The sequence below is a fragment of the Gracilinanus agilis genome, chromosome 1 (genome assembly GCF_016433145.1).
Source record: "Gracilinanus agilis isolate LMUSP501 chromosome 1, AgileGrace, whole genome shotgun sequence".
Classification (NCBI taxonomy): domain Eukaryota; kingdom Metazoa; phylum Chordata; class Mammalia; order Didelphimorphia; family Didelphidae; genus Gracilinanus; species Gracilinanus agilis.
The window spans coordinates 764,875,851-764,892,635 of record NC_058130.1 but is presented as its reverse complement, the minus strand read 5'-3'; the positions used below and the strand labels follow the sequence as shown (position 1 = coordinate 764,892,635).

The 16,785-nt window shown below is 50.5% G+C and overlaps 1 protein-coding gene across 2 annotated transcripts; it reads right to left on the bottom strand.

Moving 5' to 3' along the window:
- Positions 1 to 12: 12 nt before the first annotated feature.
- On the bottom strand, positions 13 to 12,845 carry RFC5 (replication factor C subunit 5). 2 transcript variants are annotated; one of them, XM_044673772.1, is made up of 11 exons: positions 12,771 to 12,845; positions 9,687 to 9,751; positions 9,157 to 9,293; positions 7,807 to 7,886; positions 6,447 to 6,520; positions 5,576 to 5,735; positions 5,212 to 5,293; positions 4,329 to 4,458; positions 3,680 to 3,757; positions 1,773 to 1,827; positions 13 to 491 (listed from the first exon to the last, which is right to left on the bottom strand). In XM_044673772.1, exons 1-11 carry the CDS (start codon positions 12,836 to 12,838, stop codon positions 395 to 397), a joined length of 1,026 nt encoding a protein of 341 aa, XP_044529707.1. In that variant the 5' UTR covers positions 12,839 to 12,845; the 3' UTR covers positions 13 to 394. The 2 variants fall into 2 exon arrangements, with proteins under 2 accessions (XP_044529707.1, XP_044529716.1); XM_044673781.1 differs by having other exon boundaries at positions 3,680 to 3,748.
- Positions 12,846 to 16,785: the final 3,940 nt, after the last annotated feature.

The following is a 16,785-nucleotide window of genomic DNA, read 5'->3' as shown; positions in this document are numbered from 1 at the left end:
AGGTTCATCTTATAAAAGCACAAAATTTATTTTCAGCTATAAATTCAATAAGTAGAAAAAGGTATCACAGATTACACTCGAGACAGAAACATTCTCTAGGACAGTTCCAGATGGGGCACATGCGGGGACTCCCTTGATCGGGGCAGCAGGAGGGCAAAAAGGCCTTCACTAAACACAGGACAACCCATTTTTTTATATTCCCACTCCAAACAGTGCAGCAAACGTAAGCTCTAAATGTCCTCCGAGTTCCTCACTGCCCAGTGGGAAAGTTCACATCTCCAGCACTTGTCCTTTCCCAACCCTGGGGGCCTTGCTTCACCCCAAGATCCCAAGAGGCCAGAGTCAGAGTCCTTTGCTTTCTAATCATGGCTGGGGGCTTGCAAGTTGCTCTTGCTCAGGCTTCTGCTACAATTAAATCTCTGGTGACTTGGAAGGCGGCAATGAGGGAACTCAGCTGAATCTTCTCATTCGTGCCAACAGCAAGCCTGTGTCTACAGCAAACCAAAACGTGACATTAGATGCATTAGAGCCTCCCAGCAGAGGAAACATTCTTCTGGATAAAAGTGATGCCTTGTGGCCTGGGATTATGGCTCCCCCCCTCTCCCCCCAGCAATTCAGGGTCTATGTTTGCATCAGGAGCCACTGAGGGAAGCAAAACAAAACTTGAGCCAAGTTTTTAAGTTTTAAGGAAAAATTGTTTGAATTCAACTTGAGGCATTCCTATGAAAAGAGAAGCAGTCGAGTTTCAAAGCAAAATTTTGGCCTCCTCCATCACCTCATGCTGCCTTAAAGGCATTTTGGTTATCTTGTGCATTTGGTATGGAAACGGCAATTTCAAACGGGGATACCGAGGCAAGGAGATGGTGACTTAGTATTTTAGTGATGCTGAATGCTGGTCCCAAATGGCCCCTTGTAAGGACTTCCTGCCTTCCTTAAAGGCTAATCATATCTGCTGGTCCTGGTGGCTAAATGGTGCTTCCATTTACTTTGTGTGCACCTCAGGAACGCTGCTGGGTGAGCTGTTGTTTAATAAATAGCTTTTGAGTCCAAATTCCTGAGTAGTTTATCTTACCCACCCCCTCACCCTCCATCTTAGTATTAATACTGTGTATTGGTTCGAAGGCAGAAGCATGGTAAGGGTTAGGCATCTGGGTTAAGTGACTTGCCCAGGGTCATACAGTTAGGAAGGGCCTGAGGTCAAATTTGAATCTAGGACCTCCCATTGCTAGGTCTGGCTCTCAATCCACTGAGCCACTCAGCTGCCCCCCTTTTTTAAAACCTTATTTTCTGTCTTAGATTATAATGACCTTAAGACAGAAGGGCAAGGACCAGGCAAATCACACAGCTAGAAAGTACCTGGGGCTAGATTTGAACCCAGGTCTTCCTGACTAATCTATGGAGCTACTTAGCTCCTCCCATACCCCATTTCTATAACTTGAAGTAGGCTTCAAAAACATCCAACGATTTCAGAAAGACTGTGGGCCAAACCCTCTGAAGTCTACTAAGGAGGTGTGTGCCACAAACACAGAACTTCTTCTGCCTGCCGTTCATCCAATCGGCACGCTCTTTAAATGGGCCGCCTGCGCCCTTAAATCCAGACAATACCTGACGAAAGGTTTGGAGAATCAAGAGCGACACATGGAAATGGCAGCTGTCAAGTTCGGAGCAAAAACAAATCCAAAGGAATCTTAAATTTTTTTTAAAGGGAGGGCTGTGGCGATGCAAACAATTCAAAGAGGATGTACAGTTAGGCAGGCGATGTGGATACTTACTCAATGTCTGCCATTTTCATCAGCAAATGTATTCGAACTGGAGGTGGGAAGTCAACTGGAAAGAGAAAGGAGAACTGAAAAGGGCGAGCCACTTCCCACCCTTTTTAGGTACTGCATTTTCCAGAGGATATACTACAAGGGTACATTTATTTCTTTTCTTTTTTAACCCCTCGCCTTCTACCTTAGAATGACTACTATGTATTGGTTCCAAGGCAGAAGAGTGGTAAGGGTGGGCAATGGGGGTCAAGTGACTTGTTGAGTCACACAGCCAGGAAGACCCAGGACCTCCCGTCTCTAGACCTGGCTCTCTATCCACTGTGCCACCCAGCTGCCCCCAAATTTATTTCTTAATTGATAATGTAAGTTTTGTTTTAAAGCAAATATATGGGCACCTTACACTGAGGATCATCTACATGAAAACAGAATGACAATGGAAGCGCTCTTGCGCTATACTCTAGCAAAGAGTCTTGATTTCACTTCTAAATCTTCAGTGATCCAAAAGATCATAAAAAACCATCAAAGCGGGGGCAGCTGGGTAGCTCAGTGGATTGAGAGCCAGGTCTAGAGACGGGAGGTCCTGGGTTCAAATCTGTCCTCAGACACTTCCCAGCTGTGTGACCCTGGGCAAGTCACTTGACCCCCATTGCCTACCCTTACCACTCTTCTGCCTTGGAACCAATACATAGTATTGACTCTAAAACAGAAGGTGAGGGTTTCTTAAAAAAAAAATAATGCCAAAGCATTTTAATATGAAATGCTGAACCTCTGCTCTTCTGGGCAGAGACCTTTGCTCTCATTTTGGAGAGCTAGTTTGGTCATCGGAAGCGTCGACCTGAACCAGATTACAGGGTGACTGGGACATATTTGACAAAACTACAGTAGAGCCCAGCTGATGTCAGCACCGGGTGCAGGGCTCAGGGTCGCTGGCCGGCCCTATTTCTCCGCTGTTCTAGATGACCCCGAAAGTCCCCCTCCGATTCTGGGGCCTTCCATGGTGGCATACCAGAAAACATGGGCCCGGGGAGGCCACACAGCGGGAGTGGGCGAACTAGGAGGCCAGAGACATCTCCAGCCTAAACAATGATTTTTATATTGGACTTTCCTCTATAAATCAGAATTTATAGGTTTTAAATACAATCAGAAAGCCAATAGCAGCTGGGGAAAAGGCTGAGGCTCAGAAAGCACCCTCGGTGCATTTTTATAGCTGTTATAAGTTGAACAAGATGCATCGTGGTGTGGCCCGTTAGAAGAGTTAAAGCCTCCCCTGCAGGTCAGGATCTTTGATGAATAGGGCCGGCTGTTCTGGCATCCCAAACCCGAAAGAGACTTCTGGGAGCTCCCAGAGAGCCACCCATGTAGTTCTCCATCCCAGATCAAATTGGATGCCAGCTCCAAAAATACCCCGAAACTCGCGGTTTGACTAAAAATTATTTTTTTAAACTCTTACCTTCTGCCTTAGAATTGATACCAAGTAGAGAATCCAAGGCAGAAGAGCAAGAAGGGCCGGGCAGTGGGATTAAGTCACTTGCCCAGGGTCACACCTCTAGGTCTGAGGTCAAATTTGAATCCAGAACCTCCTACCTCCAGGCTGGACTCTCCCCTGAGCTGCCCCCAGGGGGGCAACAGCATACACACTTGTGATCATGCTTTCACCACAGCCTCTAGGATGAAAGGAACAGGGCAGGGGCAGGGGCAGGGGCAGGGGTGGCGTCATTAGAATGGAGCCCAAGCACGGAGGGGAGATCTGGGCTTCCACTAGCTGCCTCTGACAGGAGGGGCGGCTCATGGGTCTGGAGCTTCTCAGAGCTGAGACCACATTTGGGAAAGGCCAGCCCAAAGCCTGAAGAAATCCCGGAAGGGCCCCAGAGGAGACGCCGAGGAGGGTCCCCCGAGGCGGCCCCACTTACCTCGGTGCACAAAGAGGTGGATCTCGGTCAGGATGTCGTGCAGCGCCAGGCCCTTCAGCGTCTTCAGTTCTGTGATGTCTGGGAACGAGCCGCGGTCAAGGCAAACGGGAAGAGACGGGCAGCCCGAGCCGGCCTTCCCCAGGAGGGGCTGCGTCAAAGCTCCCTTTCTGTCTGGTATTGACTCGACTGGGCTTGGACAAGGGGCCGCCTGAGACCACAGACACGGACACTCCGCCGCCCCCGTGGTTGGACTTGGCAGCAGCCCGGAGTGCCCGTCCCTAGGAAGAATGTCAGGCCTGGGCCGTGGGGGTGAAGGGACTGGGCCAGGGTCACCCAGCCAGGAGGTGGCCGAGGCCAGACGGGAGGCAGGCGCTCCCTTGTCCAGGCCCCTTGGCTGCCCCGGTCGCCCACGTCTCCGCCTCCCTCACCCGCTCCCAGGCAGCGAGCTCTTCTGATAAATAAGAGCGTGGCATCGCCCGCTGGCCCGACACGGCGGAGGCCGGGCCTGCTCCCGCCGGCTCGGGAAGCCCCCTCCTGGGAACGGCTTCATTTCCTTCCTGAACATCCCACAGGAACCCGAACCCAGAGCCCACCCTCAAGAGGCTCCAGAAGGGCCCGCACTTCGGCCCGGCGGGGGCTCCAAGGATACTCCTGTAGGCGCTGGTGAAGTCCTGGTTGAGCATCCAGTCCAGGATGTTGGCGATGTCGGCCTTGAGGGGGTGCCCCGTGCACGTGTACGCCGTCTCCTCCGTCACCTTCCCAAAAGCCATGTTGGTGCTCTGCGGGAGGAGAGATGCGGTTGGGCGCCAGAGCAGAGGCCGGCCAGGGGCCAAGATGGCGCCCGGGGCCTGGCCCGGCCCTGCTCGCCCAGGCAGAGCTGACCCCAGAGGCCTTGAGTGCCAGGAACAGGGACCCGGAGCCCTGAGGGCGGACGCTGGGCTCCTCGTGGTTTTGGCAGCCTGACGGGAGGAAATGCTGGACCGTCCCCAGCGGGTTAGAGAAAACACCGCCGCAGGCCTTGTCCCAGGCCTCCTCCGTCCTGCTCTGGCACAGGAACCCGGAGCTGAGAGCGGGGAGGGAGAGGCGGCTGGGCAGCGTCCAGAGCTCGGGGCGCCCAGGCAGAGGCGGAGCCCTGGCGGGGCTCTGGGCCTCTCTGGACCTCTGATTCTTCCTCTGCAGAAGGAGGGAATCGGCGGCCTCTAGTCCTTCCCACCGACCTCTTGGATCTGTGGCCGCTGGAGAAGAGGCTAGAGGAGAGGCTGGAGGAGGGAGGCCGGCTGGGAAGCTCTGAGGGGGACCCAGGAGGCACGTGGGAGCGGGAGAGGGAGGGGGAACGGCATGACCCAAAGGAGGCCCCCAGCCCACCCCCCCCGAACGCCCGGCGGCTGTTGGTGCGATCCACAGAAACAGGAGGCTGGGCTGGTGCGGAGGAGCAGGAGGAGCTCCTAGCAAAGCGGGGAGGCTCTGAGGGCCGCAGAGGCCGCCCCAGGGCAGCAGCACCGCCCCGGCTGGGTCTCAAAGGCCGGCCCTACCTGCAGGATGTTCAGGGCTCGGCGCATGTCGCCGCTGGAGAGGGTGACCAGAGCCTTCATGCCGTCCTCGCTGATGTCCACCCTACAAGACAAGGAAGGACGGCCTGAACGCCCTGAGAGGGAGCCCCACACTGAGGCAGGGAGGGCCGTGTCTACACACACCTCCCGTCTAGACTGGTGTGGGCCTCCTTCCCTCCCGGTCAGACAAGCCTCTCGGGGCTCCCTGGTCCGACCCCACCTTCTGCTGAGGGGCACCAGGAGAGCCGCTGGAGGGAGGGGAGGCAGGAAGGCTGTGGGGAGGGGAGGTGGGGAGGCTGGGGGGAGGGGAGGCAGGGAGGCTGGGGGGCCGCCGCTCCGCACTCACTTCTCCTCGGCGATGACGTGCTCCAGCCGAGGCACCATGAGCTCCGGCGTGAGCGGGCCGAAGCGGAAGCGGGTGCAGCGCGACTGCAGGGCGGGGATGATCTTGGACAGGTAGTTGCAGATGAGGCAGAAGCGCGTGTTCTCTGTGAACTTCTCGATCACTGCAAGAGAGGCGGCAAACCCCGGAGCTTCACCGCCGCCCCTGCGGCTCCGGCAGGAACAAGGGGCCTCCGGCAGTCGGGGCTTTAAAGGAGGCCGAGGCTGCCACACCGCCATGACCCCAGCCTCGTTCACCCTCCTGCCAGCGGGCCGTGAGCAGGTGGAGAACAGAGACCGGCCGGCGGGACCTCCATCCCCGGGCCCAGAAGGCACTGGATGTGGCCTTGGTCCCGTCTCCACCCAGCACAAAACTCGAACTGCCCCCAGAGAGCCTCTCCCCGGGGCCGAGGATGGCCGGCAGAACCGGAGAGGCGGCAGGGCAGGGGAGGCCTCCAGAGGCTGCCGAGAGACCCAGGCCACAACCCCGGGCCTGTCGTGACGTGCCGCCAGCAGAGGCCGGAGTGCCTCCCCCCCCCATCTCTGCAGAGATCGGATGGCCCAGGGCGCCGTCACCAGCCTCCTCGGGGGCCTCAGTCTTTCCTTTTTAGAGGGAAGGCTCGTGTGTCGGCGCCCACAAAACGCTGCCTGCAGTTTCTACAAACCCAGGCCAAGAGGCTGAATCCCATCCCGGGATGCCGCCCCCTCCCTCGGGCCTTCGCTGCTGCGGCCAAACGTGGCAGAAGGCGCCGCGCCATGCAGGGACCCGGAACACGTAAGAAGCGAGCCTCGAAGAGCGCCGAGCAGCAGCCCCCGCAGCCCCCGCAGCCCCTCACCTCTCCTCAGGGCGTTCTGGGCGTCCTGGGTCATGGCGTCCGCCTCGTCCAGGATCACGAGTTTGAAGCCCTTCCTGGGGACGAGAGAAGGTTCTCAGCCCGTCTTCAGCCTCCTCCCAGCTCACGGCCACCAAGAAGCCCCGGCGTGCAGGCACACATGAGCCCCGGCCAGAGCGGGACACTGAAAGGGGCTTCCGGCCTTTGGCAGCAGAGATGTGACGGCCATCAGCCCGGGGGAGCAAGAACAACGGCTTCTAGCCGGCAGCAGCAGGAGTTTCCGGCCAGGCACTGGGACGGCGCGTCTCTCCCCACCTCTTCTGGGTTCCGTGTTGTGTCGACAACCTCTTTCCTTTTTATAACTTTCTGTCGGGGCAGCTCAGTGGCTAGTCAGGTCTAGAGACGGGAGGTCCTGGGTTCCAATCTGACCTCAGACACAACCCAGCTGGGTGACCCTGGACAAGCCCCTTAACCTCCCCATTGCTGAGCCCTTATCACTCTTCTGCCTTGGAACCAAAACATGATACTGATGGAAGGGAAAGGTTAAAGTTATATATATATATATAAAATATAAATAGAATATATGCTATATATAAGTAAACTATTATATGTAATAAATATACATACAGTAAACTACATATTATATATCATGTATATTTCTAATTACTTATAAATGTATGGATAATAAAAATGTGTATATATATATATATATATATATATATATATATATAACATTTCCTGTCAGCCTCTTTTTGTAAGCTGACCATACTTTGGTCCTTTATTCATTTTTTTATGCCTTCCCAATCTTCCTCCACATCACTCACAGTGAGGCTACATAACAGGCCTCTCAATGGGTCTGGGAAACTTTCAAAGGGCTCAAAAAGACAGCTTAGAATACAGGAAACTACAATCCTAGGCTAGTCAGTTTTTTCTGCCTTTAAAACAAAAGCAACCCTCGATCTGTGATGGCGAACCTGTCAGCAGCCTTCTCTGTGAGCTCATGCCATCCCTAGCACTTAGTTACTAGAAAGGCAGAAGGACTCAGGTGGGGCTGTTCCCCTCCCCCTCTCCCATCTGGGGCGAGAGGGGTGGGACACGGCATGTGATCTCTAACAGATTCGCCATCACTGCCCCAGATGGTTGAACTCACTGGAGAGGCACCTCCCTCCAGGTGAGCAAGAAAAGCAAGCCAAGCACTGCTCCCCGAATTGGTTAGGACAGACCTCGATGGAATTCTATTTAGCCAATGTTCTTGGGGCCACCAGGTCTCTCACCCGCTACCTGGCCTCCCTGATGTTGTGCCTCTTGGGGGTTTCCCCAATGGGTAAAGGATGTAGGAAGGGCCCAAGACACTGGCACTTACTTAAAGATTGTCCTTGTGCTGGCGAAGCTCAGGATGGGTCCTCGCACAATGTCGATCCCACGGTCATCAGAAGCGTTCAGCTGAGGGGAGAAGCGATGGTCAGCTTCCCACCGTGGCTGGAGCCTGGCCCTACCATGCACACGCTGGGCTTTGGGAAGGCCCTTCCTGAGTCACTCCAATGGCTCTAGAATGCTTAGAAAATGCTATCAATGAAAACACTCGTTTGCCAGTTCTGGGCAGGATCTCTGAAAACCAATCAGATTGTCTTTAGAAGAAAGCGCATTCAGAGAAATCAAAGGGACACGGAATCGCCTGGTCAGCCATGCAGGACAGCATGCGGGTGACACCATGATACTACAGAAGATTTTCTCTGGAGAATTTTTACAACATGAAAACCCAATGAATAGTCATTAAAAAAAATAATACTGACAAGATTTCTGAGTAGCCAAACAGATAATAAAATAATGCAACATAAACTGGGGCAGCAAGGCGGCCCAGTGGACCAGAGCCTGGGCCTGCAGAGTTTAAACCAGCCTTTCAGACGCTTCCTAGCTGGGTGACCCTGGACCAGTCACTTCAACCTGTTGGCCTCAATTTCCTCATCTGTCCCATGAGGCAGAGAAAGAAATGGCAACCACTCAGGGATCTCAGCCAAGAAAACTCCAGACGAGGCCATGAACAGTCAGATGTGATTTAAAAATAATTGAAAAAAGGTAATAAAATAGAATAATTCCTAGAAACCACCTTCGTAAAAGCATGTTCAATGGCCAAGTCTGGGGGAGCCATTAAGTGGCCTCAGGGAAGAGGACACAAAGTGGGGCCAAGGCCTGAGGCAGGCAGCGAGAAGCCTCTTCACTAGGCTTCCCTCGTATCCAGGGATGCCACAGTGAGGGGGAAACGGAGAAATGCTGCAGAGCACGCTGGGTCCTCCCGGACGGCCCCCCCAGCCCCTCCTTCCTTTCTTAACCAACAACCAACAGTCCCCTGACCTTCCACTTTAGTCAATACTGTGTATAGGTTCCAAGGCAGCAGAGCAGCCAGGGCTGGGCAACTGGGGGTTAAGTGACTTGCCCAGGGTCACACAGCCAGGAAGTGTCTGAGGTCATATTTGAACCCAGGACTCCTGCCCCCAGGCCTGGCTTTCCATCCATGAAGCCTCTGCGCTGCCCCCCAAAACTTTCTTTTCAAAGCAAACTAAAACAAGTCTTGTGCCATCGAAGACTTGAAGATAAACAGAATCTCTTGGTTAATTCTCTCACCCAATGGGTGGGAGATGGTGCTAGAAGTCACGCTGCCCTTTAGAGCCCCAAGGATCTGGGTTCCAATCCTGTAGCCCCATCACCGACTCACCTCCAGGACCATTGAGTTAAACTCTTTGTCCTTGTAGAGTTGCCGGGCACAGGCCAGGATGGTGGACGTCTTGCCTGTTCCGGGGGGGCCATAGAGGAGCAGGTGGGGCAGCCGGTCTTCACTGATGAACTTCTGGACTGAAGTGAGGAGGAGGAGAACATGTGGGGGAGTCCTGTCCCAGCAAGCCTGTGGCTCCCCCTGCCCGCCCCAACATTTAAGTGGAAAACAGTAAGATATGGAGATGAGCAAGCATCAAAAATACTGCTCAAGGGGCGGCTCGCGGGTGGATGGAGAGCTAGTCCTGGAGACCAAGAGGTCCTGGGTTCTAGTGTGGCCGCAGACATCCTCACTGGGTGACCCTGGACAAGTCCCTTACCCCACTGCCCAGGCCTTGCGCTTCTGCCTTAGTGTGATTCCCAGACACGAGGTCAGGCTTTAAACAAATACAGGCAGAGGCCAGTGAAAGGGAGGCAGGTTCTTGGAGCCCTCCTGGGGCTCCTCCCCCCTAATCTGGAGGCCCCAACACTCACTGGTGCTGAGGATGTCCTGGTGTGAGATGAGCTCGTCCAGCGTCTGCGGCCGGTACTTTTCCACCCTGCAACCAGAGATTCATGCAGCCGTGAAGGCCCAGAGCCTCCTCCTGGGGCCTCCGAAGCCCACACCGGCCCCACTGAGCTCTGGAGGCCCACGGGGATCCCCCACCAGAGGCCTCGGCCTTCCCCTCTCGGCTCCATCTCCCCCTTCATGCTGTCAGGGAGGGCTGGGCCCTGCCTCTGTCCTCACGAGCATTCCTCCGGCGGAGCCAATCTGCAGGAAAATCCTCAGCTCGTGCCTCGACACCCAGGCACAAACTCCTGCCAGCTCTGGCTCAGGGTCTGAAGGCCTGACATGACATGGAGTGGGAGGGCAGACTTAACCACGCAGGGCTTCCCAGAGGAGGCGGTGGCTGGGCTGGGCCTCACTGGGCATCTGAAGGCAGAGGTGAGGAGGGACACGATGGAGGGACACAGGTGGGTGGGAGCCAGAGTGCCAGGTGGGCAGATGACAGCGAGTGAAGGGAATGATGTGCCTGGACCCCAGAGGGGGGGCAAGAGGGGGACCCCCTCACTGTCCAGGAGGAGAGTGGATTCTGGCAGCTGCTGGAGGCCCAGACCAGGGAGGCTGATGAGAACCGAGGCCAGCAAGAGCCGAGGCCAGAGCCGGGCTGAGAGACCCCAAGCCTGGGAAGGGAGGAACGTGGGACAAAGAAGGAGATCCTCAGTTCCTCCCAGATAGAGCTCAACAGCACCGTGTGGGTTGTTTTTCTTGGGGGGGTGGGAGGGGTTGGGGGGTCTGTTTCCATTTTTTTCTTAACCAACCAACAAGCACTTATTAAGACTTGGTTGGAAGCCGGCACCACACACCGCAAAGACAAGCCCAAAGGAGCTTCCGTCGAGGGGAACCCCAAGCGCGCAGACACACACAAAATACACAGAAGCACCCCAGGAAAGGCCCTGTGGCAGGAGGGGAAGAAGCAATGCATTATAGGCAGGGGTCTGGCCAGTCCAGATGGAGATGGAGGGCATGTCTGAGGGTAGCCGCCTGACTAGAGGGGACCCAAGTCTGAAAAAGGAGGCCAGGAAAGGCCTGAGATGCCAATCTGAGGAGTCTGTCCAATCCCGGAGCCTCATCACCGGCACCTGCTAGGGGGCCAGTAAGGAAGTGAGACGTGAGTCCGAGGGCAACTCCGCATGGAGGCCAAGTCTGGCAGGCTGGAGAGCCCTCTCGGGGAGGGGAGAACGCTTACTTAGCACAAGCACACCCACATCTCTCCCCGCTTCTGCCAACTCTTCCTATTCACTGCTTCTTGGGGCACAGCGTGCTGCTCCTCGTCTTCAATCTACCACAATTTGTTATCATTTCGTTCTTTCCCTATGGAGGGGCTTTGGCTCTGTTCTTCACTAGCCCAAGAACTGCTGTTATTAATGATTATTTATGACGTTTTATTATTTTTCACGTTTTGGTACAAATGAGACCTTTCTGTCTCTGACCTCCTGGGGTAGGTGCCTAGCTGGGGTAGGTGCCTAACAGCAGATCTCAGAGTAGAGTTCAGATGATGACCTTGCTTTTTTAGTAGAAATTAAAATTTCCTTCTACAACAGCCGGACTCATTCAGAGTTCTACCACAGAATATGAATGTGTGTCTTTCAGCAGATCCTACACAACCAAGTGAATTTGTCATCTTGGCCAATTTTCTGGGGGTGAGGACAGAATCTCAGCATTCTGATTTGTAATTTCTTTTTTAGTGGATTTGGAACACCATTTTTAGAAAGAAAATGTCCAGTCAGGTGATGGGAGTGTCTTGTGTGAGAATTTCAGAATATGTAGATAGAGGGGAGTTAAAGTGACAGAAGCCTGGAGAGGCAGGAAGGGGCTAGAATTAGAGGACAGGCAGAGACCCACCAGCAGGCTATCATACTGTCCCAGAGGTGAAGTGATGAAAGTCTGTACCAGGAGAATAGCAGTAGACAGAGGAGAGGAGGCAGCACAGCTGAGCTATAGAAGTGAAATTGACCAAAAATGGCTGCAAAGGTGAAATGGACTCAAGATACTGTAGAGGTGAAATTGACTGGGTGTGTGTGTGAAGAGGTGAAATGGACAAGGGATCCTGAAGAAATGAAACTGACTAAAGATGCCACAAAGGTGAAATTGATCAGATATAAAGAGGTGAAATGGAAACTAGATGCTGAAGAAGTTAAACTGACTAAAAATGACACAAAGATATAATTGACCAGAGATAGTGCAAAGGTCAAATAGACAAGAGATGCTGTAGAGGCAGAATTGACCAGTTAGTGAAATGTACAGGAGAAACTGACCACTGGCTTAGAAGATAGTGAGAAATCCAGGATGACTCCTAGGTTCTGAGTCTGAAGGCCTGGGAAGATGGTACTGCTCTCCATTATAAAAAGGTAGGAAGTAACAGAGGGGAAGATAATGAGTTCCATTTTGAACACGTAGTTGTTAAGATGTCATCCAATTTCAGAGGTTTGAAAAGCAGCTGGAGATGAGAGAGCTGGGGCAGAAAAGGTTGATTTGAGAAACATCGGGGTAGAGATGCCAATTAAATCCAAGGAAGCTAATGGGATAGTCAAGTGAAGTCATGCTGAGTGTTTAGAGAGGAGAATCCAAGTTAGAGGGGGTGTGACCAAGAGAAGCATCCAGCAACAGATACTGAGAGGGAGCAGTCAATTGGTAGGAAATAGTACCAGGAGAGAAGGTTGTTTTGAAAACCTAGAAGAGTACTGGGAGGGGAGAGGGATGAAGAGCATTCCAGCCCTAAATCCATGATCTGCAGTTATTCCTGCTCTCGGCCCCAGTTTCGTTATCTTTAAAATGGTTAGATCTCACTTTGCGCTCTCTGGGATCGCTCCATCTAATTCTATGACCCTTCCTTCCTCCACGTGCCTTCTATTTCCCTGGGCCTCAGTTTCCTCAACTGTTCTACTCCAAGGCTTCTGGGATTGCTCGCGGCTCTAAACCCAGGCCCCTTTCCCACCTCCGCGTGGTCCCAGGGCGGGCCCCCCTCCAGGCTGCTGGGATCCCTGCCCCGGCCTTGTCCCGGACGCGGCCCCTACCAGGGCAGATTCCTGTTTTTGGCCGCAGGCTGCTGCTGCTGCTGCTGCCGGACTGCCGGGGCCTCCATGGCGACTCTGACCCTGCCGGGACTGGCAGACGGACAGACGGACACCAGCGCAGGAGCAAGTAAACCGCAGCCTCCCGGTTCCCGCCACAGGTCGCGCGCGCCGCGTCAGATCTCGTGAGGCTTAGCTGCTCCCCGACTGCGGCTGCGCTCTGTTATCTTTTCTCTCCCCTCCCCCACTGGAGGAATTCTCCCTGCCCCTTTCGGTTGTTAAGGCTTGGAGAAGGTTGCTAGGTAACCGCCAGGCTCACCTGCGCAGGCGTAGTCAGGCAGGACCTGTTAGAGGCTAGGGGTAATGGCCTTGAGGCTGGGAGGTCCCATTGTCCTCTGGCCCCAGAGCCAGGGGAGGTATCTCTGGTAGAAAGGAAGAGTGAGGTCCAGGAAAATGAGGCTGAGTATGGAGGATAAAGGAGTGATGACAGCAAGGAACCAGTATGGGTTCATCAAGTGGATGCCACATTTAATGCTACATTAAAGTAGTCCACATGCATTCATTCATTCATTCATCCATCCATCCATCCATCCATTCATTCATTCATTCATTCATTCATTCATTCATTCACTTGAGGCAGCTGGTGGTACAGTGGATCTGGAATCAAGAAGACTGGAGTTCAAATTCAACCTCAGATACTTAGTAGCTGTGTGACCCTTGGCAAATCACTTAACTTCTGTTTGTCTCAGTTTCTTCAGCTGTAAAATGGGGATGATAATAATAGTTCTTGCCCAACAGGGTTATTGTAAGGATCAAATGAGATAATATTTGTAAAGGTGCTTAACACATAGTAAGTGATTTGTAAATGTTTATTCCTTCATTTATTCATTTAGTTCTGCCTTCATTTATTTCTTGAAAGCAGCTGGTGGTGTGATACAGCATTGGCTCTGGAATCAAGATTTGAAGTCAAATCCAGCCTCAGATACTTATTAGCTGTATGACCCTTGACAAGTCACTTAATCTCTGTTTGCCTCAGTTTTGTAAAAGTGAGGCACCAGGGATGTTAAAATGTAACCTAAATGGTTTGTGGGTCCACACTGGGTTGAAGGAGAGACTGGACCAACCAGGATAGGGAGACCAGGGTTCACTGTTTTAACTGACACAGGAATGGCAGTTAGCCCAATGGTCACCCAGCTCACCCTAGGCCAGGATCTATGGAACCAGCAGGCAAAGGTAAAAGTTTATACAGTTTAATTGAGAGTAACTAAATAAAGGATGAGATAGGGGATTCTACACTTGAAATCCTAAAGGGCAAACCACAGGGGGGAAGGGAAGGACTTAACTACACTATCCTATTGACCTAAGCCAGGCAGGGCACAAAGGAGCAGTACTGAAGTCACTAGGAAGGCTGCTTCAAACCTGGTTCCAGCCAGGTTTGGTCAGCACAGCTACAGGGCCTGAGGGTGGCTTTGGGGCCTCAGGGTAATCCAAGGATGATCACAGGACACCAAGAACCAAGGTGATCCGAGGTACGCAGGTAGGGAGAGTGAGCTTGAGAAGCTGTCTACCAGATCCCAAACCACTTCCCCACTTGGTGCAGCTCTTCAGGTCTTGTCCTCTTGCTGAAAGCCTTCACCTCTCAGGATCCGAGGGAATATGGATGCAGTTTTTCCCTAACTCTGAGATCTCCCAGGTCACATCTTTCCATCTTTTCCACAAGAGTAGCATGAGAGGTTATGTCAAATACTTTGTTGAAAGCAAAATATGAATGAATGAATGAATGAACTGAAACATTTATTGGCCCTCATTGTGTGCCAGGCATTGTGGTAAGTGAAGGAGATGCATAGAATCTTTCCAAGCTGCTATGTTCATAAAACAGCTAGATGGCACAGTAAATAGAACCCTGGAAAAGGAATTGAAAAAATTTGAATTCAAATCTTGTCTTCAATATTTATCAGTTGTGTAACCCTAGGCAAATCCTTTAACCTCTGTCTACCTCTGTCTACCTCAGTTTCTTCATCTGTAAAATTAGGATGATAATAGCACCCTCTTCCCAGGTTTGTTGTGAGAAAAAAAAGATGTGTATAAAGTGCTAAAATAACACTATTATTTGTAAATACATTGATTGGAAAATGAGTGGGTTTCCCTTGATTGGGGAATGACTGAACAAATTGTAGTATACGATGGCGATGGAATACTATTGTGCTATAAGGAATGATGAACAGGATGATTTGAAAAAGAGCTAGAAAGATCTACATTAACTGATGAAGAGTGGAATAAGCAGAACCAGGAGAATATTATACACAGTAACTAAAACATTGTGGGATGATCAAATGTTATAGACTGCTACTAATAGCAATGCAATGATCCAGGACAATTCTGAGGGACTTATGAGAAAGAATGCTATCCACAGCTAAAGAAAGAATTGTGGGAGTAGAAATCCAGAAGGAAACATGGGGGTTGGGTTTTAAAAGATCACTCTATTACAAAAATGAATAATATAGAAATAGGTTTTGAGTGATAATACATGTATAACCCAGTGGAATTGCTTGTCAGCTCTAGGAGAGGGGAGGGAAGAGTAGAGGGAGACAAGAAGAATCATGTAACCAAGGAAACACATAAAAAATAGATAGATAGATAGATAGATAAATGAATAAACAAACAAATAAATGAATGAATAAAGAAATAAAGAAACAAGTGAATGAATAAATAAATGGATGAATAAATAAGTGAACGAGAAAATAAATAAACAAATAAACAAACAAACAAATAAATAAATAAATAAATAAGAGAGCAAATAAACACATAAAAAAATACATCGGATGGGTAGCTTTTGTACATTGCCTTGGCATTATAATGGGATAAAGTGGAATCCTTGAAGGCAGTGGTCATGTTCCTCTTCTTGCCTGTCTTTATATCCCTTAAGCTTAGCCCAGAGCCTGGCACTAATGTACTCTTAATGAACGTATGTTTGTTGGACTGACTGGTAGCTCTAAGAGTAATAAAAAAGAGATAGGTACAAGATGTTTTGGGGAGGTAAAGTCAACAAGACTCTACTAGATATTGAGAGAGCACACATGAGGAAATAATCACGAATTCTACCTCAAAAAAAGAGCAAGGCACAAACTCCTTTTTTTTTTGTCTTAATATTTCCAAGACTTGGCTCAGTACCTGACACATAGCAGTTACTAAATAAATGCTTGTTGAGTGAATAAATAAATGAATGAGTGAATGAAGGAAAGGAAGGATAAACCAAGGGATAAATGAATGAATAAATGCAGAAGTAGATGAAAAGAAAGAAAAATACAACTATAAATTGAATTTATAATTTATATAATATATACTATATAATTTTTATATAATTTATAATAATAATAAATTAAAAATATGTAGTGGGAAGTTTAGAAGGGGAAGTATGCTCCAGCATTCTGGATTGTGTTATAAATAAGAGGGTACAAGGGAGATGTATAGATGTACAATGATGCTGATGTATCTATCTGTCCCCTCATAATCCCTCCAAAGCCAGCCATTTTTCTTTTTTGTTATCTTTGCCAATCTGATGAATGTGAGGTAGAACCTCAGAATTGCCCTAGTTTGCATTTCTTTTTATTATTAATGATTTGGATAATTTTTCCTTATGATAGTTTCCCAGATATACAGAGAACAAATAAAAATATATAAGAACTGTGACTCTGGGCAAGTCACTTAACCCTATTCTGCCTTAGAGCTGTTACTGAGACAGAAAGCAAGAGTTTAAAATGTAAAAAATACATGAGAATTGGAAGTTCCAAGATGTTTTGATGATATTAATGACTTTCTGTCCAATATAATTAATCCAACACAACATGTAAATTTAATAGCATAAAATTTGATGTGTCTTTTGAAACTGCCTATTCAAACCATTTGACCATTTTATCCACTGGGAAATAGGTCTTATTCTTATTTGTTGTTGTTATACATTCATATCCAACTCTTGGTGACTCCATATTGGCTAGGGAGTTTTCTTGGCAAAGAAATT